Source organism: Pleurodeles waltl, chromosome 7 (assembly GCF_031143425.1).
Source record: "Pleurodeles waltl isolate 20211129_DDA chromosome 7, aPleWal1.hap1.20221129, whole genome shotgun sequence".
Taxonomy (NCBI): Eukaryota; Metazoa; Chordata; class Amphibia; order Caudata; family Salamandridae; genus Pleurodeles; species Pleurodeles waltl.
The window spans coordinates 978,658,376-978,684,177 of NC_090446.1; the positions used below are offsets into that span (position 1 = coordinate 978,658,376).

At 46.2% G+C, this 25,802-nt stretch overlaps 1 protein-coding gene across 2 annotated transcripts in view; it reads left to right on the forward strand.

The window, feature by feature from the left end:
* Positions 1 to 25,802, forward strand: part of BAHCC1 (BAH domain and coiled-coil containing 1) — a 253,804-nt gene that overhangs the window by 176,358 nt on the left and 51,644 nt on the right. For both annotated transcript variants that reach the window (XM_069199768.1, XM_069199769.1), the window contains exons 9-14: positions 341 to 540; positions 1,506 to 1,875; positions 5,468 to 6,346; positions 15,117 to 15,313; positions 19,910 to 20,040; positions 20,533 to 20,661. In XM_069199768.1, the coding sequence (XP_069055869.1) occupies positions 341 to 540; positions 1,506 to 1,875; positions 5,468 to 6,346; positions 15,117 to 15,313; positions 19,910 to 20,040; positions 20,533 to 20,661 (1,906 nt within the window). The remainder of the gene's footprint in view (positions 1 to 340; positions 541 to 1,505; positions 1,876 to 5,467; positions 6,347 to 15,116; positions 15,314 to 19,909; positions 20,041 to 20,532; positions 20,662 to 25,802) is intronic.

A 25,802-nucleotide genomic window follows, 5' to 3' on the forward strand; every position in this document is an offset into this window, starting at 1 on the left:
CGTCACAAATGTCTGTGCGCAGTGCACCTCCAGTAATCCCTTAAAACCTGCCTTCTGAGCCGAGTGCCACCAAAACCCATCCCCACGTGTCCCCCGCACTCCATCCAACACCCCCACTACCACCGTTCTCCAAGCCTTCAGCAATAGTTCTCCATCACACTAGACAGGTGCGCAGTCGTGTTTGGCCCCGCCTGCTTCCAAGTAATTACTGACAGTTAGGCCTACTCGCCGAGTGACCCTAATACCATGAAGCCAGGGACGCCTCACTCCCTGCGCTCACTCGCTATCAGGCCCCGAGGAGACTCTCCCTTGACTGACTTCTCTTGGCTTCCTCTCGCAGCCGACGTCATGGACCAAGCTTCCCTGTGGCCGCCCATGTACCCGGGCCGAGGACCCGCCACCCACATCCAGCACCCAGGCCAGCTCCCTGTGTACTCTCGCTCCCAGTTCCTCCGGCAGCAGGAGCTCTACGCCCTGCAGCAGCAGCAGCAGCGGGCCGCGCAGGCCCTGGAGGTCCAGCGGCCGCCGCCGCCGCCGCAGGTAAGGATCCACGGCTCTCCCGCAGAGCCCACTTCTCATTTTCACACCTCGTCGCTGTTGAAAACTTCATTTTCCAAAAAGTACCTTCAAAGGAAATTGTGCCCTTTGAACAAAAGGTAACCTAATCGGCCATCTCATGTGTTATTTCAACTGTAAGTACCTCGGTCCTGTGTTTTTTCCTCGTTTGAATTCGAAACCCTGATTTCTTGCATCTGTAACAGCTGGAAGTGCCAGAACGCAAAAGGAACACGCAAGCCATTACATCTAGCCGTGGCAATCGCGAAATCTTTAAAGTCTTTTTTGTGCTAAGCATATCGAAATGTAAAAAAAGTGGCAAAAATATATACAAAATATCTGGCAGTGTCCTAGTAGCCCAGGCAAACCAACTCCTGCACTGGGCTGATCCATTGCCCGTGCTGTGGTGGGCAGAAGCAAAATGTGACTAATTTTCAACAGACCAATGGATGTATTTTTATCATGATACACACACACCTAACACAGTCCATCTTGAGATGCCTCTGTAATATGTGCTCCTACAGTAACTACATTATTAATGTGGCTTACTTTTCATGTGTACCGTCTTTGAGGGTGAAAAGTAGCGGATCAAAACCGAATCTATTCCTCCTGGTTGAAGTTTTCTCTTCTTAGTGATGAGGAATACATTTGACACTAGTGCCCCTGGGTTTGATGATTTGGCCTCTTGTTGACAGTTGTCCACCATATCGTGGTTTACATTATTTTGATGGTTGGTCAGCTTCTTGACATTTTGACTACACTGTTTATTGTAGTCTGCAGTGGTATTCCTCCTTTTCTCTAACACATTTAGATTGACTGTTCTGTGCCTTTTAGTATTAACTCTTTCCTGTGTCTGCCATGTAGCTCTCTTTAAGGCCTTGAGGATCAGGTGCTGTGACATGTCTGTTTGGCTGTGGCATGTTACCAATGTTGTCTTTTTCTCCTCCCAGCGAAAGTCTGAGGATCATCAGATGGAGTTTGCAGAGCCTGTCCCTGAAAGAACCCCAAAGTCGTCTCAGAGAGCAGTGGCCTTAAACTCCTCCAAGAGCTTCTCTTCAAACTCGCTACCACCTCCATCCTGTCCTCCCAAACTCTCTCCCTTCTGCCACTCACCAGCCCCCCGGCATTCATCCAAATGTCCCACACCGAGCCCTTTGACTCCCTGCACTTTACCGGTGTGTCCGGCAACCAGTCCAGCCCTGGCGCCACGGTCCCCGGCAGTCAGTCCGGTTGTTAGCCAGAACTCCAAAGGGAAGGAAGCAGAAGAGAAGAGGGTGGAGGGCCAGCCCCCGCAAGACTTCCCCAAATCACTGGAACCAGGTGAGTCCTTAGCATGCACTCCACACTTTAGTTCCTACTCTTACTCTCAAACCCAATTGCTGCTGTCAAGGTGTGCTGTTATGGTTTTGAGGGATCCAGTGACTTCCATAGCTCACATTTCATTTGCATTTCATGGAAAGGTGTAGCACAGGGTGGAGGGAGAGGGAGCGCTTGCAGTATAATGGAACAAGCAAACACGTACAGAGGCGGCACCCAGAGGTCCCTTTGAGTACTACATTGAATACAGTCTTGAGGGGTCAAACATTAGTGCCATTTTGTGACTAATCAGGATGTGACACTGGGTGAGATACCAGAGGGAGCAGAAACCGTAAGTAGCCACTATATGGGTTTTGCTGATATTCTGAAAGGAATTGACAGGTATCGTTGCACTAATGACATCCAGAAGGGCACAAAATCCTAGGCAGCGAGGTCTTCCTGTGGGAAGACACAATATATCATTGACACAGGTGCCGAAGGGGACTGGTGGTCTTTGTGGAAGAGATCTCTGGGCTAGCTATGTGTTGTACCAAAGCTGGAATTTTCCAGGCTAGCTAGAACCTCATTTTTAGGTCACAGCCTACCAGACAGTGCAGCTGTCTTGCTTGCTAAAGCCATCTTGGGGACATTCAGAAAGCTAACCTAGGAGTGCATTCTGCCCGTTGCTTGCCACTGGTGTTGTAACTCACATTTTTCCTGCTTTCAGTTTGCTGGCTTTATTTGTTTTAGGCTTACCAGCTTGAGTTCGTACCTTCCCTTGTCCAAACCTTATTTACAGTAACCTTCTAGGTGCTCCTTTCCTGTAAACAGGCCTGTAAATCTTGTTCTTGTCTTGTCACATTTGCTGTGCATTCAAAGACCAAGGTCAAATGTCAGGCACTGTCTTCGGAGGGCACTTGTTTACTTTCCATTCTCTGACTTCAAGAGGAGAGGATTTATTTGACAACCTTGCTGGATACTCGGGGTATGAAAGAGGTTTTTCTAGCACACAACAACATTTAAATGAACTTTGTAAGTATTTCAGAATATATCAGAATTAGGAACACAAAACATACACATTTTTGTTATTTCTGAAGTGTGTTGGAAACAAATACTTTTATTTGATCAAAACCAATTATTACACTAGGTGATGCAATCTCCACACATTTTCGTCTGTGTATTGTTTAGTCTCATTAGTAAAACTGTATGTTTGTGAAAATGTAACGTTCATTTCAATTGAAAATGTGTTGTCTGTAATGGCAGTGTGCTGCCACAATTAATACCCAACTCTACACCACTCCACTCTACTCTGCACCACTCAACTCCACTGCACTCTCCTCTGTACCACTCCACGCCACTACACTCTGCACCACACCACTGTACGCTACATCACTTCATGTTACACCTCTCTACTCTACTCTGTACCACTCTACTGTATTTCAATGCACCCTTTGCTAATCTACTCTACACCACTGCACTCTTTGCCACTGCACTCCACACCACTCCAGTCTAGGCCACACCAGTCTACTCCGCACAACTCCACTGTACTCTACGCCCCTCTCTGCAACACTGCACTGTATGCAAATACACTTTATGCCAATGCACTTTACTCTGTAACACTCAAACTATGCCCCTGCACTCTACACCAGTCCACTCTAAACCACTATGCACCATTGTACTTCATGCCACTGCACTCTACACCACTTTACTCTAAATCATTACACTCTGACACTCTACGCAGCTGTGCTCTACCCAGCACCACTCCACTCTACGCCACTTCACTCTACTCTGAATCAATCTACGCTACGCCACTGCACTACACTCTGCTCCACTCCACTCTATGCCACTGCACTCTACTCTTAACCACTGCACTCTACGGCAGCGGACTCTACATAACTGCACTCTGTCATTGCACTTTACACCACTGTACTCTCCTCTGCATCACTGTACTCTTCGCCACTGTTTTCTAAGCCACTCAACTCCACTCTACACCGCTGCACTCTTACACTGTACTCTGCAACACCTCACTCTCTGCAATGAACTTTACGCTACTCTACTCTGCACTACTCCACTCTACGTTCTCCCCTCTATACCACTGCACTCTATACCACTGCATTGTACGGCACTATACTGTACTCTGCACCACTCTTTGCCACTGCACTCTTTGCCACTCAACTCTACACTGCAATCTACACCACTGCACTCTGTGCCACTCAACTCTACGCCCATGCCCTCTGCATCCCTCAACTCTCTGCCACTGTACTCTACACCACTCTACTCTGTGCCACTCTACTCTGCGCCACTCCAGTTTGCACCACCCCAGTCTGCGCCACTCCACGCCTCTCCACTCTGCACCACTGCACTCAACCATTCTGATCTAAGCCACTGTATTCTATGACACTGCATTATATGCTGCTGAAATCAATGCAAGTGCTCTCAGTACTGCTGCACTCTACGCCACTATACTCTGCAACACTCTAAGCCAATACACTCTACACCAGTCCACCCCACTCTCTGCCAATCCACTCTAGTGTACAATATGGCTAAAATGCATTGATAAAGCCAAAAGCTCTTGCAAGGGCGAAACCTATTGGCTTTGCCAATGCTTGTCACCATTGCCATTGAGCTTCCCCTTGATGAGCAGGCACTGTCTGTAGCTGGCAGAGGTACGTGCCCTGAGTTTCTTGCAGCATATTGGGTATATGCGCATGTGTTTTAGAAATCCACTTGCAGAACATAAATCTGGTCCCAGCCCGGCAATAGGACCATTGTGCCAAGAGTTTTTGATTACTGCTAATGGGGTGTACTGTGTCAGTGCCAGTGCCAGGTCCTACCTACGCAGCAGGGACCCTGGCTTCAACAGTCCATGCCAGGCTTCAACCACTTAACAGAAAACAATACGACTTGCTGCTCCATGCCATCCATGTATTTGGCACTAATTAAACATGCATCTGCTGGCTGTGACCGGCTCTGGCTGTGTATGCACAGGTTACTGTGTTATAAAGTCCTACACCCTGGATCTGTGGGCCATGCTAGGTTGATCCTTAATTGACACAGATCCCTTGCTCCCTTGTCTGCAGAATGTGCATGTACTTGATTTTTTTCACTTCCCAATCTCATATATTTCAAAATCATTCTCTAATAAAACCTGCTTATGAGTTACTGGGAAGATTATCCATTTGCAAAGAAACCCCCTACACCCCCACCCAACTCCCACCCCCCCAAGCGAATGCAAATAAAGCAACCTGAGACAAACTGAGTCCAAAGACTGCATGTGTTGCTTGTGTTTGTTGAGGGGGTTCTTGTTTAGTGGTATGTTGTATGTATTTGGGTAGCACCTGCACCTGAAGTGGTTTGGAGATTTGGAAGATCTGTGTCAGGCTTCGATGCTGGTTCTCCTACTATGAAGCACAGCATATAAAAATGATTAAGGTGAAACTAAAAAGTTACAGTGATGCACAGAAATAAGACGCATACAATGTGTTTCTTTTTGCAGATCAAAACAGATCTAGGCAGTAAAGCAATGCGATCCACGCATGACACTAGATGCCGGTAGTTGGTGTACAGGCCACTTAACTGAAATTTGCCTGTCTTAATTTATCCTTTCTCTCTGCAGATCTGCCTCCAGGATACACATATCCAGCTGTCAGCATGGGCTACTCATCTCCTTCCTTGAGTGACGTGCACTCTGCGGACCCTGCGGACCCTGATGCTATGCAAACGGCCCCCACAGCAGCGGAACCAGAGCAGTCCAGGACTGCCACACCTTCGGGGACCCCTCACTGTGATGAGCCATGTGCCGCACCTCAGGTGGAGGCTGAGGCCACCATTCAGGGTGATGTTGAGAAGGAAGAAGTCACTACCCCAGAAGCGAAGGAGGCCCCTGAGGAGCAGCCGGTCCCCGAGGTGCTACCCTCGTCTGAAGTCATCCCTGTACAGGGTGACTTGGACGGACTTGGAGGAATCGAATGTGGAGCTCTCTTGAGCGAGGAGACTCCTCAATGTGAAAGCCACACTGAGCCTGCTCATGAAGCTCCGGAAGAGATTCCTGATTCCGAAGAGGAGACTGTTGAGCAGGTCACAATCATCTCAACAATCCCCTCTCCTAACACCTCCGAGGAAACCTTGGTGGACATCAAAAACCTGGAAGAGCAGGCCCTGGAAAAGGAAGAGGAGGTGGCCTCAGGAAAGGAGGCTGCTCCAGAAGAGTCAGAGGAAGTCACAGAGGAGAAGCAGGAAGTGGACATGTCGGCTGCTTCACCAAATGAAGTTCGGCTCCAGGGTTCTGTTTCTAGTTTGGAGGCGTTGATTGCAGCTACCATCAACTTGGGTGACCTACCTGCTCTCCTTGAGACCAGCTCCTCTCCTTCAGGGCCCCCCTCAAGCCTGGACAACTCAAGCTTCAGCTACAACTCAGGGAACAATGGGATAGCGCTACTCAGTGAGCTGGCCAGCCTTGAGTTCAATCAGCAGAAGTCTGATGCAGTCAACGAATGTAAGAGTTAAGCTTTTGGTCTTTCCATGTCTACTTTCCTATTGCATGAGCCCGCCGCTAGCTAATAAGAAATTTTGAGTTTTTCAACACAGGCTGCCACCTCTAAAATGCTGCTACGGTAATATTTGCATTTTGTATATTGCTAAATGTATATTCTTTATGTTGGATTTTATGTTGTATTGTAGTGTGCATTTTTCAATTACTTTTGGTCAGACAAACCCATGATTTGGTGTCAGACTTAGGACAGCTAAGATGGCGTGCCTGGGGTTTACTCACACTGAAGGGATCAGGGTGGTGAGTTCCATCTGAAGTCACTGATGTGTTTTGAGTTTCATTGCTGACCAAGCGCACCAAGGAACTTTCACCACTTCCCCCATGTAAATCAAACTTGCAAGAAGGAAAAACTCTCAAGCATGATACACCTTAATTATGGGTAGGAACATGCATCCTGCTTGGTTTCATTGGCCAAATCTCATTTATACTGATTTTTTTTTAAAATTAACGTTCAAATGATTATTCTTATTAGTAATGATGATCATTCATAAAATTGACACCACAGCCGGTTGTCTCATGGTGCACATATAGTAGGGTGTTTCCAACCATCCCTGCAGTTTTCATTTTGCTGACATCTCGAGACAGACTTGAGGCAGCTCTTCTAGATGATAACCTGTGAACAGTAGGTAACACACATATCTATCTTATCTGCAATAAGCTGCAAACACCGTTCTGTATTCATGTACATGGTGCCAAATCAACTCATTCACTTCTCATCTACTGCGAGAAACCTGAAGACCTAACTGTTCAACTAGGAGCTCCACCAGGCTTACTTTCCTGCTCCATGACCTGGATGCTCTCACGGGTGATAAGTTGTTCTATACAAATCGACATAACATAACAAATCTTAAATATGAGGCCCATTTCAAGAGGGCTTTCCTTATGTGCAAAGCAAGGTGTGTCATAGCTTACCTAAGTACCACATGAATTTTTTTAAAGTTTTGCCGATGGTCATGCTCACCCTTCCAGCAATACTCAGGTGGTTAAGCAGGACATGGAGGTTCCTGTTTCTCGGTTTACTTAATATTCTTGGGAAGGGCTCCCAAAAAGAATGTTTTAAAGGCTTCAAAATGCATGCCTTTAAAAAGGTGCATAGGTTACCTGCAATAATTTCAACTTGAAAAAATTGACGTGTTGTAATTTCCGTTTTTCTGGGCCCCAAAATTGCTGTCATTCTTGAGGTAAAACAGAAACATCCATTTTACTGAAGTTCAGCAGGAGATGAGAAGGGAAAAAGTTATTATAATAGCAAAAATAACGAGCATTGGCAAAGCCAATTGGTCTGGACGTATTCTAATAAAAACAAACATAGACATGTACAAATGTAAGTTAACTGTGTCGCTTCCACACAAATGTGGTTTAGCATCTTAAAGCCAGACATTTGATTTTCACAGTGTAGTGGAGCAAAATTGCTTTTTACATAGAATACATATAGGGAATAAAACATTCAATATGACAGTAAGATGATTGAGTGTACTTTTCAGATGTAAAACCGCATCTCTTACCTTCCTATTAAAGCACTTTCTGAGGGATGAATGATACACTAAACAACCAATAGCATGATGTGAGACAGAGGAAAACGTCTATGGGCGGAGCCAAAGCCCAATTTATGCAAATTTTAATTAATTTGTAACATTAGGTCAGCAGGCAACTGCGCTTTTAACCCTGACCTAAAAACTGGATATTGTAGAGGAAAGAGTAAGTTGAACAGTGAAAAGTAATTGAAGAAGATTAACATCTCTCAAACTTCCAAAAAATGAAATGCTACATATTCATGTTACTTACCCTTGTGTATACTGCCTACCTCCGTTTGTAGAGTCTGGGTGCTTGCAAACAAAATGATGGGCTTCCCAACACAGCCCGTAGTCGGACGTGGCTTGTGGTAATGTGATATGTGTGCACTTCTAATGCACCTCAGGCCTAAGGCGTGTGCATGTTTAATCGTAATACTGCAGGCCCAGGGGGTATGTTCTCCTAATACAAAAATTGCTGGGCTTGAGGTTGTGCACTTTTAATTGTAACATTGCAGGCCTAGGCAGAGCGCACTCTTAATGCTAGCACTGCTCGACCATGAGAAGTGCACTTCTAATAGTTAAACTGCAAAACGAGAGGGCGTAAACGTTTAACTGTAACAAGCAGGCCCAGGGGATTTGTACTCGTACTAAATTCTGGACTGGTGTTGATGTTTATCTAACTGTAACACTGCAGGGCTAAGGAAGGCACATTCTTAATGCTAACAGTGCTGTACCATCAGAAGGGCACTTCTAATGTAGGGCTAGCTGAGGTGCAGGTCTAATGTTTACACTGCAGGACCGAATGACTGGGTGTACTGATGTTAACCCTGCGGGATCAGAGGAGGGGCATTCGGTACTAGGCTAGGAGACTTGTAAATGCTAACACAGCGGGGCTGCAGTTGTGCACTCCGAACGCACAAAGGGAGGTGCGCTTCTCGTGCATCGACTGTGAGCCGGGGGAGGTGCAAGACCAGGGGTGTGTGGACATCTACCACTGCAAGACTTGGGGAGGCGATCCTACTGCTTTCTGCAGGACCTAGGTGGCAGGCTGTTAATGCTTATACACAGTCACAAGCCCCAGGCGTCCAGATTGCCTCTCCCCAACGATGCTTACTGGCCCTTCAAAAGGGACCAGCCTGTCAGGAAGTCTCCCGGCTCCCCACTAAGCCAGCCCACGTTTGGGCGTGAGAGGAGAATGAGAGGAAATGGAGCCTCATAAAAGTTCTAAATTTACCCTGCATATGGTGGAAGTGTTGAACTAAGCACAACTGTTCATTGTACTTCTTTCCTATTTTTAGGAACTGGTTCTGTGTTACTGTTTTTCCAAGTGTAAAAAAAATAGTTTTTTAACGGCGTCTGCCAAAATTCTTCTGCATCTTTTGTGCAGTTTAAGACAATGTTCTCATAAAATTAATTTCCCCAAAGGCTTGTATGTTTTTTTGCTCCCCTGCCCAGAGAGTGAGAATGAAACTCGGCATCGCTGGCTTGGCCGTGATGCAGGGGCCTCTGTGGTAATCAGGAAGTGCTTCCTTCCCCGACTACGCCCCGGGTTTTCCTTCCTGCGGATTTCCTACGCACCGGAAGAACAGTCCTCCGACGGTCTTATTCCTTGTGGAAAAGAAAGGGAGGGGCGGCCGGACAGGCAGACCAAATAATAGTTTTCTGATGCTCGCAGGATTCCATAAAATTGGAACGACGGTGAAGTCGATTAGAAATTGAAAAATACAATTTTAAAAAGTTTCTTTCTACGGCATCTTTTCAACAGGGCCACGTGAGACTCCGCACAGTGTGAGGAATGCACTTGCAAGAACTTGAATGCGGGTTCCCAGGCAAACTGTGTGCAGACTCTTCCCCCACAGAGGAGCCGAGGCTGCCCCCACATACTGGATGTTGCTCCTGCCTGGGCTGATTTGCAAGTGTCCCTTTAATTTGTGATCCTGTGCAAGCAACTGTTTGCTCCTCCCAGTCCTAACATCTGAGGGTGTGTCCCTCTCAGGACAATCTCTAACCCTACTCGTTCAGTGGCCAAGCCGTCAGACATAACCTTGTTACCATCTGGAAGAGACAGCTGTGGGTATTGAAGAGGAGAGTGGTTGTGACGCTTGGACAGAGCTAGTAGTAGATACCATGACGTCTGGGCCGGTAGGGTGCTAGCAGTATAACCTGAGCCTTCCAGCCTGATCTTCAGGAGGAGCTTTGTTAGGAGGGGAATCATGTAGGGACCCCGGAGGCCACTAGACTGAAAGTGTGTCTACCGCTCACGCTAGGGATGATGGAACCTAGGACTAGGAAGACCCCTAGACGGGGTAATGAAGATTACTGGTAAGTAACGGATTCGTTACTGAATCGGATAACGTTCTCACCCTCTTCGATTTTGACATGTCAAATCTGTCAGAATTTAACAGGGAAAAGTACTTGGCTTTTGTCAAGAGATGCAGATTTTGATTCAAATCGATAAGCACCAGAATCTGGATGTTATTCTCCAAAAATTTCAAATAGGTGATAATTAACACGCCACTTAAGTTTCAAACACATTGGTGTCTGATTTTATCTGGTGCAGTAATGATTCCTTCCGACAAGAGACACATGTGATCAGGTCCAGACTGGGTGAGTGTGCACCCACACACCGGTAGCAGATCTTTGCACATATTGTGTCAAAAAGTCTGCACAAGGCTGCTTCTGCTGACTGCCTGAGGCTGCTTCTGCTGACTACCTAATGCTGCTTCTGCTGACTGCCTAATGCTGCTTCTGCTGACTGCCTGAGGCTGCTTCCACTGACTGCCTGAGGCTGCTTCCACTGACTGCCTGAGGCTGCTTCTGCTGACTACCTAATGCTGCTTCTGCTGACTACCTAATGCTGCTTCTGCTGACTGCCTGAGGCTGCTTCCGCTGACTGCCTGAGGCTGCTTCCGCTGACTGCCTGAGGCTGCTTCCACTGACTGCCTGAGGCTGCTTCCACTGACTACCTAAGGCTGCTTCCGCGACTGCCTAAGGATGCATCGAAGCACTGCCTGAGGCTGCTTCCACTGACTGCCTGAGGCTGCTTCCGCTGACTGCCTGAGGCTGCTTCCGCTGACTGCCTGAGGCTGCTTCCACTGACTGCCTGAGACTATTTCCACTGACTGCCGGAGGCTGCTTCCTCAGACTGAGTCCATAGAGTACAGAAGCCTGCTTCAGCTGACTTCATGAGGCTGCTCCCTCTGACTGCACGAGGCTGTTCCAACTGACTGCACGAGGCTGTTCCAACTGACTGCACGAGGCTGCTTCCACTGTCCATAGAGGCTCCTTCCTCAAACGGCGTGAGACTGTTCCCACAGACTGGGTGAGGCAGCTCCCAATGACTGCGCAAGAATGCTCTCACAGACTAGCTATGGCTCTTCAAACATTGGGAATACCAAGAAATCTTTTGCTCTCCTAAGCGCTTGGCACTCTAAGATAGTCCAAAAGATGAGAATCTTGAGGTTTTGGAGATCTCTTTGCTGCAGTATGTTGGGATCCTAAGATGGTCTCAACAAACATATTCTTCAAGGATTGTACTCGCGGGAGCCTCAGAGCTGCTGTAATGTAGGGAGAGTGCAGATGACCGAATCTGTCTGTGCTGTTGTCGGTATCATGCTCGCCGTGCTCATGCCAACCTCAGTGGAGACGCCATATGTAATGAATTTGTAATTTGCCGCCCATGCATCAGAGTCCTCACCTGTTACGTGACTGATGTTCCACGTAGCTGCACATTTGCAGCTTTCCTTGACTCTGCGTTGCATTAACGATAAAGTGTCTGGAGCTGCTCCACTGCTACCTACAGGAGATGTGCTGCGTTGATGTCTTGCATACAGTCAGCTGTTCACCAGTGAGGAGATGCAGCACACAATGGACATACAAATTGTAACACCCCTGCAACTTCCCTTCAGATGCTTTGACTAGACTTTGATGGTGCCCGATGGCATACTGCTTCATTGCACATTCGTTTCTGTTAAAGAGCCATGAATGTGTACAATCCCCCAGGTTTCTGCCAACATTCAAACAAAATCAGGAAAAGTCCTGGAGGCAGTGGTGGTCTGACCTCTTGGTAAGTTGCCTGACTTGGAAGCGGGAAAAGCAAAAGTGGAACCACTCACCTGATTCGGAGATTCCCCAGGAACCCCCTGTGATACGTGGCCATTGAGATGTTGCCGGGGAGATGACATGCCTTATGTTCTGGTATTGCAGCACAGATATCTTACCGCAAATCTTATACTTTTTAAGATGCTGCATCACCGCAGTCCAAGCCCACTTCCTTGAAACCTTAGAGCTCTGAGCCCACCCTCGACCACCCCTGATGGTGTCCCCTGCCACCAGCTCTGCTTCTGGCTGAAGTAATGACACCTGCAGGGCTCGGACATATTGTTGCAACCTACTCAAAGCCTCACACTGTGGCCCCTGAGAAATGATAATTGCTAATCCCACCCATTATCAACCTGCCCGGGGTGGGGAGGAGTAAAACTGACTTCTTTGGTCTGCATCCGAATACGCAGTGGACAGAGAGGGGAAGGGCAATTAGAAGCCCTCAATGCACTTATTAAAAAGCTGGGGACAATGCATCAGGGTTCGTGGGACTCGGAGTCCTTTCTTTCTCTAACCGGACTCCATCGTCCGATACTGTGAGTGGGTCATTCGAAGCAGCAGGGGTTAGATTTAATTCCAGATCTTTATTCCTCAGTAGAGAGGGCCCTGCTTGTTGAGATCCCCATTGACAGTCAAAGGATGAGGTAATTCCGCGAAGGGATACAGCCTGAATAATTGGGATGCGCAACCTCAGAACCTGATGGAGCAGGCTCTGGAATCTCCCCAGAGCCCATTGATCCCTCGGATGCATTGTATCCGCGAGGTGATGTAACCCATATAGAAATTCAAGAAGGGCTGCCCGAGCTGACATCATATCCCCGGCCTCTCCTCCCACTGTCATCGTTAGCTAGAATTAGACTGGTATTAGGTTTTCTTTCCCCATGGAGCGAGCTGCCTTCTTTAATATTTCATTGCAAATGGACCCCACAGTTCATCTCCGTTTGGAGACCCTGTCGCCCAGAACAGCCTGTGACGGAACCCGAAGATGTGCGAACCCTGCAAGCCTTTTAAGGGTGTTATGAAATTTCTAGATTTCACCACAAATTAATCCCGTATCACCAATATAAAGTTGATATAAGTTGAAGCATTACTGCAGCTTACAATAAATTAGGAGCGTATCATTCCTAGTATCCTTGCAGTAGTTTAATGTAGAAAAGTGCAGGAGGACCGAGCGAGTTGTACTCCTCTTATACATCAAAGGTGCAAAAGCTAGACTGAGACCATCTCATGTGCTCCTCAAAAAATGATGCCAAACACAGCCTCTGGTGGGACTGTGATAAGCCAGTGAAGAGAGGTGGATGAAGAATGTTAGGTCAAGAATTGGCCTTCAAAAATGGAATTAGCTGTTCGGTTTTTGGAAGACGCTATGGTACAGTAGGACTTTTTCCACTTCACCAGCATCCGGCATCCAGATTGTCAGTGTCGTGCTTCTTCGGTGCCAGTGTCCTACATCCTCATTGTCAACATGCTGCTTCCGGATCGTCAGTGCCATGCTTCTTCAATGCCACTGCCTTACATCCTCACTGGCAACATCTTGCTTGTGTTTTCTTGACGCTACCAGTGGCAAAATATATCACTTTGGAATTAGAGTACCTTGTTACTTCTGGGACTAAGCACAAGTCTGTTCAAGATATTTCGACGGGCCTCCTTGTTTCCAGTTTCGACGGATGGGATGCTCGGAATGGCGTTAGAGATTTGCTGCTATGTGCAGGAAAAGAAAGAAAATGCAATTCGCAGTATTGCCGCCTGCAGGCCGAGCCCCACCAGATATAAGACCTCCCTTCCTCCTTCTCCTGGACAAAGAGGGCTACGCTGCAGTTTGTATCTGATTATTGACACGAGAAGGAGGCTCCACACTCCGGTTTAATGACCTGTGATTATTGTGAGAATCTGAAATGTTCTACATGGACCGCGGCATTGATTAAATAACTGCCTAGTGAGAAGGCTGCCGTCCGGGTGCCAAAGCCAGGCTTCTTTAAACTCTTCAATCTGAAAAAGTGTACACTGACTGGCAGGCCTTCCCAGACCGAGCTGCCTCAGGTCTCATCTCATCCTGCGCAAAATGTATTTCGTTTATGCGACGAGGTTGAGGATGGTGTGTGAAGTGTTAGGAATTGTGTGCTGCATTCAACGCCAGAGCCAATTGGTACTTTCCCCACATTGACATCCGCATTCTTCATTTTTACTGCAAAACAACATGGCATTTCCAAGCCATCCTATTAGATAGTGGGATTATCACAGAATGTAAATTGATAGAAGGAGCCGGGTACTAACCTAGTGTCACAGTTTAGTAAACGTGTCTCTTTTCTACAGCATTTTAATGCCATAAAGAGTGGCAGAATTTGGAAAATACAGTCACAGTGGAGATTGTTAGTCGGGCGGGGATACACAGTGCGATCAGATGTATTTCTAGTTTACGCACAAATTTCACACAATTCTAAGGATCTATTTGCATACTCGATGTACTACCCTAACTCTTTGTTTATATTTGAGAATTACACTGGCTGGGAGCCAGCTCTTACTGCCGATTACCATTCATAGGTTTTTTACTTTTTACGAAAAAGTGATTATTATTTTCTGAATAATTTAGTGGTATATCTCTGATGGAACCAGAAATCTTAAATCGTCTACTGTCAGTTGCGAATAGCTCATGCAGTGCTGTTTTCTGATTTGTGTTCTGGTACTCTTAGTCCTGCTTTTTAAATGTAAAAAGCGAAGCTACAAGTACCATATTGCAATAAAAAATACAGAAGGATGGAGAGCTCTCAGCTGCCATTTTACAGCCTGGCATTTCTCAAATGACTGGCTCATTAACCACTGCATGCACCTCCTTACCTTCTCGTGATTGTGGGTGCAGAGCCTTCTGCTATCCACAATAGTTGCTGCATTTCTTTCATCTGCTTTGAGGATGTTGATACTCACCCTTGTCTGACCACATGTTTTTGGTTAACTGATTATGTCTATGTGGACAGGTACCGCATATGAAGCAAAACTTCACAGGAAAACAAGCATGACTGAGTCATCACCCAAACTCACTCTGTAGCCTCTCCTGAATGTGCTTCCCTCTGTGCTTACCAGCTCTCTTGTTTCACCCACAATAGATGGCCGAGAAGATCTAGTGGCCTTGAACCTTCAGAGTTTAGCCACCATTGCAGCTGCCTGGTCCTTGGTAGAAACTAACAGTGTGGACACTGGGCCACCTGACATCAGACTCCTGAACAACCACTGCTTTGCTGCCTCCACCCCGCTAATTCGCCCTCCACGCAGGAAGTTCACATGGGTCCCTAAAGTTAAACCGGTAAGCCAGTGAAAGAAGTCATGCTGCCAGATTTTGCTGTAATAATGCTCGGAAAGACACAGGAATGAGATGGTAATGCAGTGGGAGACAGAGGGAAAAGGAAAGACAGAAGCGAGAGGCTAGCATGTGTCCAGACATAGTGGAGAGAGATGGGAATATCTTGGCAGAAAGTGGAAAAGGTGGCAATGCTCTCTGTGATATTAGGGAGACCCGCTGGTAGAAGCAGTGATCTACTGGTAGTCTCAAGAAAGAGACTGTGATGCAGTGGGAGACAGTGGGGAAAAATGTATGGTATTGTATCATTTCTATAGTACTTTCATATCTCTTGTCAAAGTCCCAGAGTACTTTGCAGACCAGAGGCCAGTGGTTGTGAGTCTGTGGTGCATGGATGTTAGAGATGGTGTCATCAATTAGAGCTGAGTCCTGATGTTGTCTGTGATGCTCAGTGAGTGTGCGCCAAAGTTCATGCATTGAAATATGCTTAATATACGGTTTGTGGTTGAAAGTAAAGAATAGTGAAGATAGGTTCATAAGTAGGACCAGTTGAGGTTGTCTTCTTAGAGATATCTGAGCGTTAGAATGTGAACAGAGCCAGGATTTTCATGACTCTTCTAAACTGGAAGTGATGTTGGATGGATCTATTTTCTTTGGCCCTTAAGTCCATAATATGCATGTCTTTTCCGAGAAGCAGCTTCCTGAAATGCATGCTTTTTGGAAAGTGAGATTTATTTGCAGTAGATGACAGTTTTTTCTTGTAAACAATTGAAATTCTTTCTCGTCTGTCAACAATGACGTTGTTTCATGTTTTCTTTTACAAATGCCCAAGTGTTTTTCATAAACAATCATGTTCATGTCTTATGAATACTTTTCTGATTTTGTGTAAATTTTTGATATTTAAACATTCAAGTTGAAAACCAAATGTGTCCACAATTATATATTTAAAAAGTGTTATATTGTCATGCTTATTGTTAGACCAGAGATTGTGTTGATGAAATACAAATTCAGAAGACTGACATGTTTATTAGGGGCTTTATTTGTTTGAAAAGGGTACCGAGGAGAAGAATGTTGTGGTGAGAACATTGATGACAAAGTAGAAATGAATTGGGTGACAACAGTGAGGGAAAAAATCATGCGAGACAAGAGTGAGTCAGTTGTGCATTAGGAGACCTTACATGGGTATGACAATGGATGGAGAAAATGGGGCACAGTGGTAATCTGTAGAGCGAGACGAGGGCGCAGGAGAAATACCTCCTATGGAAAGCGCTGGGAATGCATTGAGAGACACTGGAGAGATGGGAATCCATTGCGCGTAACACAAAAGACAAGCCAAATCTCTCAGGAGAGACTTGCCAGAGGGGGTATCAAACAGTGGAGATAGAGAGTTATTCATCATATACCCCTTGGGAAAGAGGTCATGCAGGGGGCCATACGTAGAGCAGATAGTCAGTTATAAGAACAAGGGCAATGTGCATGCCCATCAGCTTCCATGTAACAACCGGTGCCCATGAAGGATACGCGATCCATACGGTGTGGAGTGCGTGTGCAGAGAGAACATGCTCACAACTCATCCTTCTCTGATGTAGAAGAGTCTGTGACTACTTTAAAGATGCAAATGTAAAGATGGTGTACTTCATGCTGAGAACAGAACCAATATTGTGTCTGTTGTCAATCATGGACGGTAGTGGGCAAGGCATCACCAACGATTCCCTGAAACATAAACATGTACAAGAGACAAATGCAGGTAAACAACATCAACAAAGTTACCAAAACAGACCAATAAGGAGATAAACATACACCAGGTGCCTGGTAACCTGTACGAGGAACGCACACTTCAACCTCCTGATTATGACTCTGCAAACGTGCTTATAAAAGAACTGAAATATAAAGATGAATGCTCAGTCTTTGGTGGAGAACTGTAAACTCACGATTGGGAAAGGAGGACAGTCAGACAGAAGCATATTCCGCCATCGGAACCCTGGAACAGTCTTCTCAGATCTTGTTGCTGAGTGCGAGATTCTCGTATCAGAAGATTTGTACACAGTAAGACACAACAGTAAGGTGCCAGACGTACACACTGCAGTTCAACACCAGTGCCAACTGAGGGAAACGAGGAAGCCATAATAATATGGGCAACTCCAACAACAACTAAAAATAAATGGTCTTCTGTGTTCTGCACATTTAGTTGGTTTCACGTGCAAAGGAAAAAGTTCATGAAGTCTTAGGAAATTGAATTACAGACCTGCCCGATATGGTAGAAAACAGTAGAGAGAGAGATCAGTTGTATTATGTGCAATAAGGCATAGAAGGGGAGATTTTAAGCCACACACTTAAAACACCCATAAAAAGGGACTCTGCCAGCACCAAAAAGAATCCATTTTGGGCACATACCGGGACACTACAAGAAGGCTCTCAGTTACCATACTCGGAGTTGCATAATGATTTGCCTAATGAATTTGAATCAAGCACTTTTCATTTTGCGACCCCCTGTGAATGGCTGCGAATGCAGGGGTTGTTGCCTGCTGGGGCCACCATCCCACAAACCTCGGAGTTGCTTTTCCAAACAGGAAGCTGGTGTGTTTTTTAAGTAGCCGCTGTTCATTAAGAAGGGGAGGTTGCGTTGGTCGAGTTGGTCGTGCAGACCACTAAGGTGTGGAGTCCTGCCGCGCGCTGCTGTATCCCTCAGAGAAGGGGCGTGGGAAAGGATCCGAAATCGCATAGTGCCGAAGCATAAGGCGGGTCCCGAGCGGAAGACAGACCATAGGTGTGGTGTTCCCTGAATAGTCTGTCCCTGGGGACCCTGTCGAGCTTAGAGAGGAGCTGCGGGTGCAGGTACAGAAGGCTCACGTTGGTGATTGGCGGTGGCTGCAGCTGATGGTGTGCCCCTAGGCATACGCTTCCCTCTTGTGTGTTCCTTGAGTGCCCCTCTAATCAGAGCACAACTTGGCTCTCACTTTCACAACTTTATAGCTTTATAGCTCTGCATAACTTTTAGGGGATCTGTGTGGACAGATTTTGGAAAGTAGCAACTAACTAGTAGCTATCTAGTCAATCGGTTGGCAGTCAGTCGGCAGCAACTATGCAACCACATCGGTTTAAACCTAGTTGCAAAATAGCAGTGCCATAGTAGCAATACTGCAACATACCAGCAACGCACCAGTGATAAACAGCAATCAACTGCAACGCAGCAACATAACAATCACAAAACAACCACGCAGTGGTAGTGGCCACGATTTCCTCTTCTCCCTTGACAGTGGGCTGAACGGAGTTCCCTTGACAGGCAGTGAGCGCGGCTGTCGTAATGAACAGCTGCAGAGTGCGAGCCCTGGGCCCTCACGAAAGCGGCCAAGTCAGGTCTGGGTGCAGCTTGTGAGTGATCCTGACATGTCCTACTCACTCCCCTTGCGCGCTCTTCTCCTTTTTATCAAAAATCCCATGTTGTTGCTACACACAGCAGTAGGCCTGCACGCCGGGTGGTAATAATGTGCAATGGGGCCCAGTACCTGCAGCAGCTGCCCATGGTCAGAAGCTGAAGTCGAAGAGGTGAGCCAGACTTGAAATTGGCCCTTGACCGACTTGATCTATCTTTGTATTGGTATATCGGTCCAGAAAAAAAATGAAAGCAGTCAGCGTCCAGCCTACCTTTCCCCTCGCCCCCGCTGGAATACGCCAAAGCCGGCGTCCCAGTGGCTGACAATAACCATGAGGCCAGAAAGGGTTAGACTCCGCCCTGTGGAAAAACCCAGGAATCAAAAGAAGGCGGAAAAGAATATGAAGGTCACTGAACCAGAACCCCGTAGGGGTAAGCCCAAACAATCTACGCTACTAATCATTATCAAGGCATATGCTTCTTCAAAAAATGTTTCCCATTTGAGAATCCTTTGAGGGTCTGAGTTAGGCGTAATACAGTGAGAGAAATTGAGAGGAGCTTTAAAGAGCGACGGTACAGAATGTTGGAAGGCACTACCAGGCAGTGGTTAAACCAGTGAGGAGTTAGGAGACAGTGGGAGAAACAGTAATGCGTTGAGAGCCAGTAGGAGTACGCAAAACATTTACAAAAATATCATCCATTTGGATGTAGCTTACCTCTTATCAACTCCAGTGTGGTGATATTTTTGTAAACAATGTTTAGGATACAATATTTCTATCAGGCGATATTCTGGTACCTACCAAAGCGGTACCACATAATGAGTGGTGGAAGTAGGAAGGCATTAGTAGGTGGCAGGAGTAGCAGTAATGCTTTGAATAGGCCCTGGGAGAAGCAGTAAAAGTACATGAGCCTGAAGGTGAAGCAGTAATGTATGACGAGACTGGTGGAAGGAGTAATCCGTCACGAAATAGTAATGCAGTACGCGATAGTGACAGAAGCACTGATGCACTATGGGACCGTTGGAAAAGCAGTGATCCATTATGACTTAGTGGGAGAAGCATTAATGTATTATGAGGCTGTGATAGAAGATACTGTAGTTGAGTAGCAATGCTTCATCCTGAGGATGGTCTTGTTAGAGACCCAGTGGACCAGGAGCCTTTGGAGAACTAGTGGATAAAGTTCATAAGCAGAGGATTCACCAGTGCTAACACCTTGTGCATTACCTGCAGGTCTGTCCGCTGAAGGCTGCCATTGATGAGTTGGATACAGAGGAGGTCGAAATAAGGATGAGGCTAGCAGAACTCCAGAGACGATACAAGGAGAAGCAGCGCGAACTGGTGAAACTGCAGCGGCGGCACGAGTGAGTGGGCATGGTCACTATTGAATAATTTACGAGAGATTGCTATGGGCACACAGACATGCAGAGATACCACATTGCCTCTGTTGATCAATCAGAACGTATCATTTTCAAAACACCATTGAGGGTATCTTAAATGTTTACGCTGCGTTTGCCCCATCTACATAGAATTACTCCATCCCTAGTCTAAACATGAATTCATGGCCTATTTTGCCTCTATGCTCAGTCTTTGAAACCTTCCATGTACAGAATGTGTAACAATTGGTGCTTTTGTTATTGGTATTATGGAACTTGAAATAAAGCTACATTCAGAGTAGCGACAATGCCTCGGTTTGAACGCGAGGGCTTGCAGCGATTAGAGCGGGCAGCCCCAGAGGCTGCGGCTCTCAGCTGAGACTGGCAGCTTCGCGTAGACCTGTAAACCCTTACCTGTGGCATGTTCTACCGGTTCTAGATCCTACCACTCAACTTCTATGTTTTTCTTCCATTCGCTAGGCGGGAAGATAGTTCCCGCAGTCCAGCACGCCGTGGCCCCGGCAGGCCCCGGAAGCGGAAGCACAGCTGCTCCTTGTCGTCCATCCGGCATGTGACTCCTCAGTCCAAGTTCGATGTCAAGAAAGTCAAGTGAGTTGTTGTGACCTCCCGCGGTCATGTGTCTGTGTCATGTCATTGTGAGCATTCCGTATATGTTTCTGGTATCAGCTTTGAGTATATTCCGTCCTCTTTCTATGTGCACCTTTGTGAGCTACACACCGTGTCCTTTTTTTGCTTGAAGTAATGCAGTTTGTTGAGCGTACTGTGTCTGTATCTACCTTCATTCATCCATTCTTTCTTAGTGAACTCCTCTGAATTTTAAAGGCCAAATTTACTGTAAGTCTAGAGCATGGCCGTAAGTACTCCACGGCTTAGGTAATGATCTAACCACAGTAGTCCTATGGTTCTCTCTCTTATTTGATTATTCCAGTGTTATTACTAGTATATGGACTGTTATTTTTCCTGAATACACCCATAATAGTTATTAATTATGTTTATAGCATTTATCAAACCTGACGTCTACTAATAATTGATCTTTATTTGCAGTATTGTTAAGCACTCTGATATCAGGACTCCCTTATTCGCTGGCAATATAAAACCTAGGGATGTGCACATTTTGCGTAATATTTTATTTTGCTTATTTAAACAAAATTATTCGCATTAAGAAAATTGACGCAATATAGAAAACTGTAATTTAGCATTTTAGTTCGGGAGAACCGCATCCTAGAGATCATTTTGGGCGAGGACGCATTTCACGCGAACAAATAGTGTGAAAAACACAAATGCCATGAACAAGAGTCCCTCGCATTGTGGACACTCGTTTTGTTCCCGTGCTTCCAGCTAAAGTTCTGTCACGTACTTATACCACGTGGTATAATGGGTCAGTTTCTTGAATTCTAGGTTACACTGACGTAACATAAATTTCATATGAGCCTAACGAGTCAATTAATGGCATAAATAATCCTGGGCCAGTAGGGAGGCCAAGCGTATGAAATTTATAGATAGATTCTCCCTTCAACTGTAACCGGGAAAAAAAAACTGAAAGAGAAACATGCTGTGCAGTATCCTGTATTGTCCACTAGATGGCAGAAAAACGCCCATGATGTGAGTTTGGAACAGATGTAAAGTTGAAATTACCGGTACAGGTAGGTAACTTGTGTTTCAGGGTAACTCTGTTACTGTTTTGTTTATGGCTGCATTATGTGACCATCTGAAGGAATAATCATATTGCCGGTGACCTTCCTCCAATGTGTGTCTTCACGGGAGCATGCCTCCTGTTCACCATTTCCGTGTTCTCCAGCTAGATTCGCGGGGCTGCAGATACCATCGCATGCATACATGAAATGTGTTTTGCTTTCGAAATAAAGCCTTCTGGCCCAAATCATTCTTCACAAAAATAGTGATTTGAATGTTAAACTTGAATACAGGTGACAGTGGCAAAAGTAGTAATGCACTATCACCAACAAGAACCCTGACAGAGGCAAAACGGTGGAACACGTTTTTGGGAGAGAAGGGGGAGTCACGTATGTGTTGCTATCATTACCATTAAGAAAACTGAAGAGTAAAAAAAAAAAACTGTAAAAACGTCATCTACAAAATAATCAACTTTCAACAATCGTCTGACAGATATATTCTGAACGTGTTGTTTTCACATAGGGCCGTGTTTTGTGCATGTGTATCCTACATGGCCCTGTGGTTTAACTGTGGATCAATGCATGTTTCGATTTGCTTTGCTTGGTGTGTTTGTTTCTGTGGGCTGTATCTGCCTCTGAACCCATGGCATGGCTGTTTATGTCTCTTCATATGTGATAAATGTATGTACCTATCCCTGTTCGCACGTGCTGTGATATAGGTTGTATGTATGGCTAAATCCACTTGACGTTCATTGGTGTGCATTGGTCTCTGCTACTGTTAGTGGGTGGATGTGTTTCTACTCACGTGTGTTTGTGTTATATGAGTTTATTTTCACTGATGTTATGGGGTAGTTTGGATATCCTTGCCTATGTGTGCCATCCGTTGAATATTTGAATTAAAATGGACTCCTAAAAGTTGACAGAAAAAATTGTTTATACTGACAGGATTTATCCACAATATCTGCATAACTTGTGCCCTAATAAATATTGCCATGCTAAAGGAAGTTCTACAGGTTTGGTGCTGCGGACTGCGTAGGAACTCAGTGGACTGGAAATCTGGCACAACTGTGCCTGCTTCCACCGTGGGGTACTTGTGGTCAGCCCTTGCCCCTTCCTCCTAGCCAGCAGGAGGCGGGGCGGGTGAGGCTTTGTTGGACCTGAAGGTAGAAAGTCATGACACTTGGACCTAGCGGACTGGATGCTTAGTCTGCGATAGAAGTGCATGGTACCAGGCTTAAAGTGAATTCGTAGGGAGAGGTTGGGGTTGCATTGACTTGGTGCCCCACCCTGCTCCTCTCTACAACAGAAAGAGACAGGGCTCTTCAGTGGTGTGTAAAAAATGGGGGGCGCAGGTGGTGTGATGGGAGTGTGGAGAGGGATGATCTGATCTGCATCATGTGTCGGAAGCATTGTTTTTGTGCCAACAAGAACATTTAGGAGGTGGACATTTTAACATATATAATATTTTAATTAATTCAGATGCAACAAATAATATTGAAGTGTTTCCTCTCAAAAGAATGGGCTGCAAATATCTACTTTGGAATATTAGAGAGAGGGTCTCAGAGTCTCTACTGTCCATAAGGTTCGCTTGTGTGCACTTTTGTTTTTATGTAGATGTGTACCTGAGTTATGTGTTTTTTAGGTCTGACCTGCAACAGTGAATGCACTGAATGCGCTCTTGTGTGCAAGAGATATTGTATACAACAAGGGGGCTTGGAGCCCGCCTATTGCTTAACATCTGTTGACTACATTGTCACTCTTGTTTGCTGCCTTCTAATTAGCTAGCTTGTGGTGGCTTCACTTCCTCCTCTTTCGGCTGGAACATGGACTGATTCATGTACTGCTTGCTCCAGCTTGATCACTGTGCTTCCGCTGACCGTGCTATGATTGAGATGCTTGTTTTATTTTTTCTCCTTCCTTGTAGTCCTTCTTGAACCTCTTGCTGTTTGTACCTAATTTACTATGCCACCCAAACTTCAATGAAGATCTTTTCTCCTTTAAAATGGATGTTTATTATGAGAACAGATGTTATCTGATTTTATTGTGAGAATGAATGTTATTTGTTTCTAAATGCATTTTCACTAAGGCATAGACATGGGCGCAATAGCCTTTATTTGTTAGGATTTTTTGCCAAATCATATAGTTTTTCCACACCTGGGTGATTAACTGATTTCCTCAGAATCACAGTGGGGTTGTACTGAGAGCTAGCAAGCATTGGGAAAGCCAATAGATTGCACCTCTGGGACTATTGGCTTTGCCATTGCCTTTTGTTCATGCTGTAAAGCATGGGTTTTGCCCACTTTGACAATGATTTGTAGCCTTGCTGTTTAGCAGCATGGCTGCTGTGCAACATGTCTAAAACCAATATATTTTTTTTATGCATCAATTAAAAATGCACTTTAAAAAAGTGCATTGGCTCTGTCTGCATCATAGCGCTTTTTAAAATTAGTTTTAGCCACACTGCAAAGCATCTGCGCTGCTGTAGAACAGCATGGCTACAAACATTACCGAAGCCAATTACTTTCATAGGCGAGACCTATTGGTTTTGCCAGTGCTTGTTTCGTGTATTTGTCTGGTGCTGTGGGTAAATCGTAACTGTCTCTCGCCGCCCACAGACAGTGAATGTACCTCCTCCTTTTCCGTCTCTCACGCCAGTAACTCCCACCCCTCCCGCCCGCCCTTGTCCCTCGTGGCGAATACCCTGGATATACCTCACTTTGCGGAGACGGCTCCCTTGGGACGCGTTCCCTCGATGTGTTTGCAGCCGCCAGCAGAATGTTTATTATCTGCAGCTGTCGTCTGCAGCCCTCGTGCTGTCCTGGGTCTCAAGACGTCCCTCTCTTTCTCTGGCTTGCTCTGTCTGTCTCTGATTCTCTTTCTTTTCTTCTCTCTGTGTCCAGAGTTCTTTCTCACTGTCTCCCGTTCGTTGCCTCTCATTTGTCTCTTAGCTCAGCCTCCTGCACTCTGACCTCCACCAGGTCCTTTTCTCTTTTCTGCTCCCGGACCTGTCTTTCGGTGCTCCCTCACTCTCTCCAAATCACGTCTTCAACCCGAGTCCGTCCCGCTGCTCTCGGATGTTCTGCCCTCTCCCTCGTGTTTTCAGTCTTTTTCCATCTCTTTGTGGCTTCCGCTTTCCTGTGTTCTTTACCTCCTCGTCTCCCTCACTGATCTCCATACCTGTGCATTTTATTTTCCTATTTTCATCCTTGACATTTATCCCCATCTTTATTTTTTCTCCTCTTTTCCTTTCCAGTATTCTCTCCAACCATCCCAACCTTTCCTTGCTTACTGCCAACTTTTCCCCAAACTAACTCCAAACTCCCATTTCACCTATCTCCCCTTCTCTTTCTAATTTCCTTTCTTCTCCTCCTCTCTTCTCTACTGCCACGACCCTCTGTTTTCCCTCGTCTCCCCCACTCCCACTTTCTTTTCGCCGCTCATGCAATCTCATCTGCTCCTTTGCCTTCTCGCTTGCCCGCTTCCTCCCTCCGCCCATGTAGCGCTGCTCTAATTCACTGACTGAACTCTCCTTGGATCCCTCTCCTGTTGTCCCCTCACGCTAACGCTTCTCTCCGCCGCGGTCCCTCTCCCACTTTCTTATCTCTGCCCAGTAGAGGCCCCGCGAGTCTTCTCTTTGGCTGCAGCTAGTGCCTCGCAGCACCCCTTCTCTGCGCTCTCTGGAGCCGCCGTCACACCGCTGCGCGGCTCATGGCTGCCGGCGTAGTCTTATTACCCATTAGCCGCCTGGCGCAGTCATTCTTGCACTCATGGGCCACGTATAATTGTCCGTCTCGGCTACAAATTGCCTCTCCCCGCAGGCCCATTCGCATAAATCCTGCAAGCGCGTCCAAACCTGCTCCAGTGTGCGCGAGCGCGCCGCACGCGCGCCGAGAGCCAATAATGGGTAAATCTCCACTAAATGCTTCCTTCAATTAAGGCAGAGAAAAAAATAATAATCTCCTGGTTTTATGTCACAAAACATTAGCAAATGCAGAATCATTTGGGGGGAGCGGGATGGGGGGTCTTTTGGCAAGGACTCCGCGTTACATCATGATGCCAGAATGCAGGCGTGTGAGACTCGACGCGGGATTTGTACAG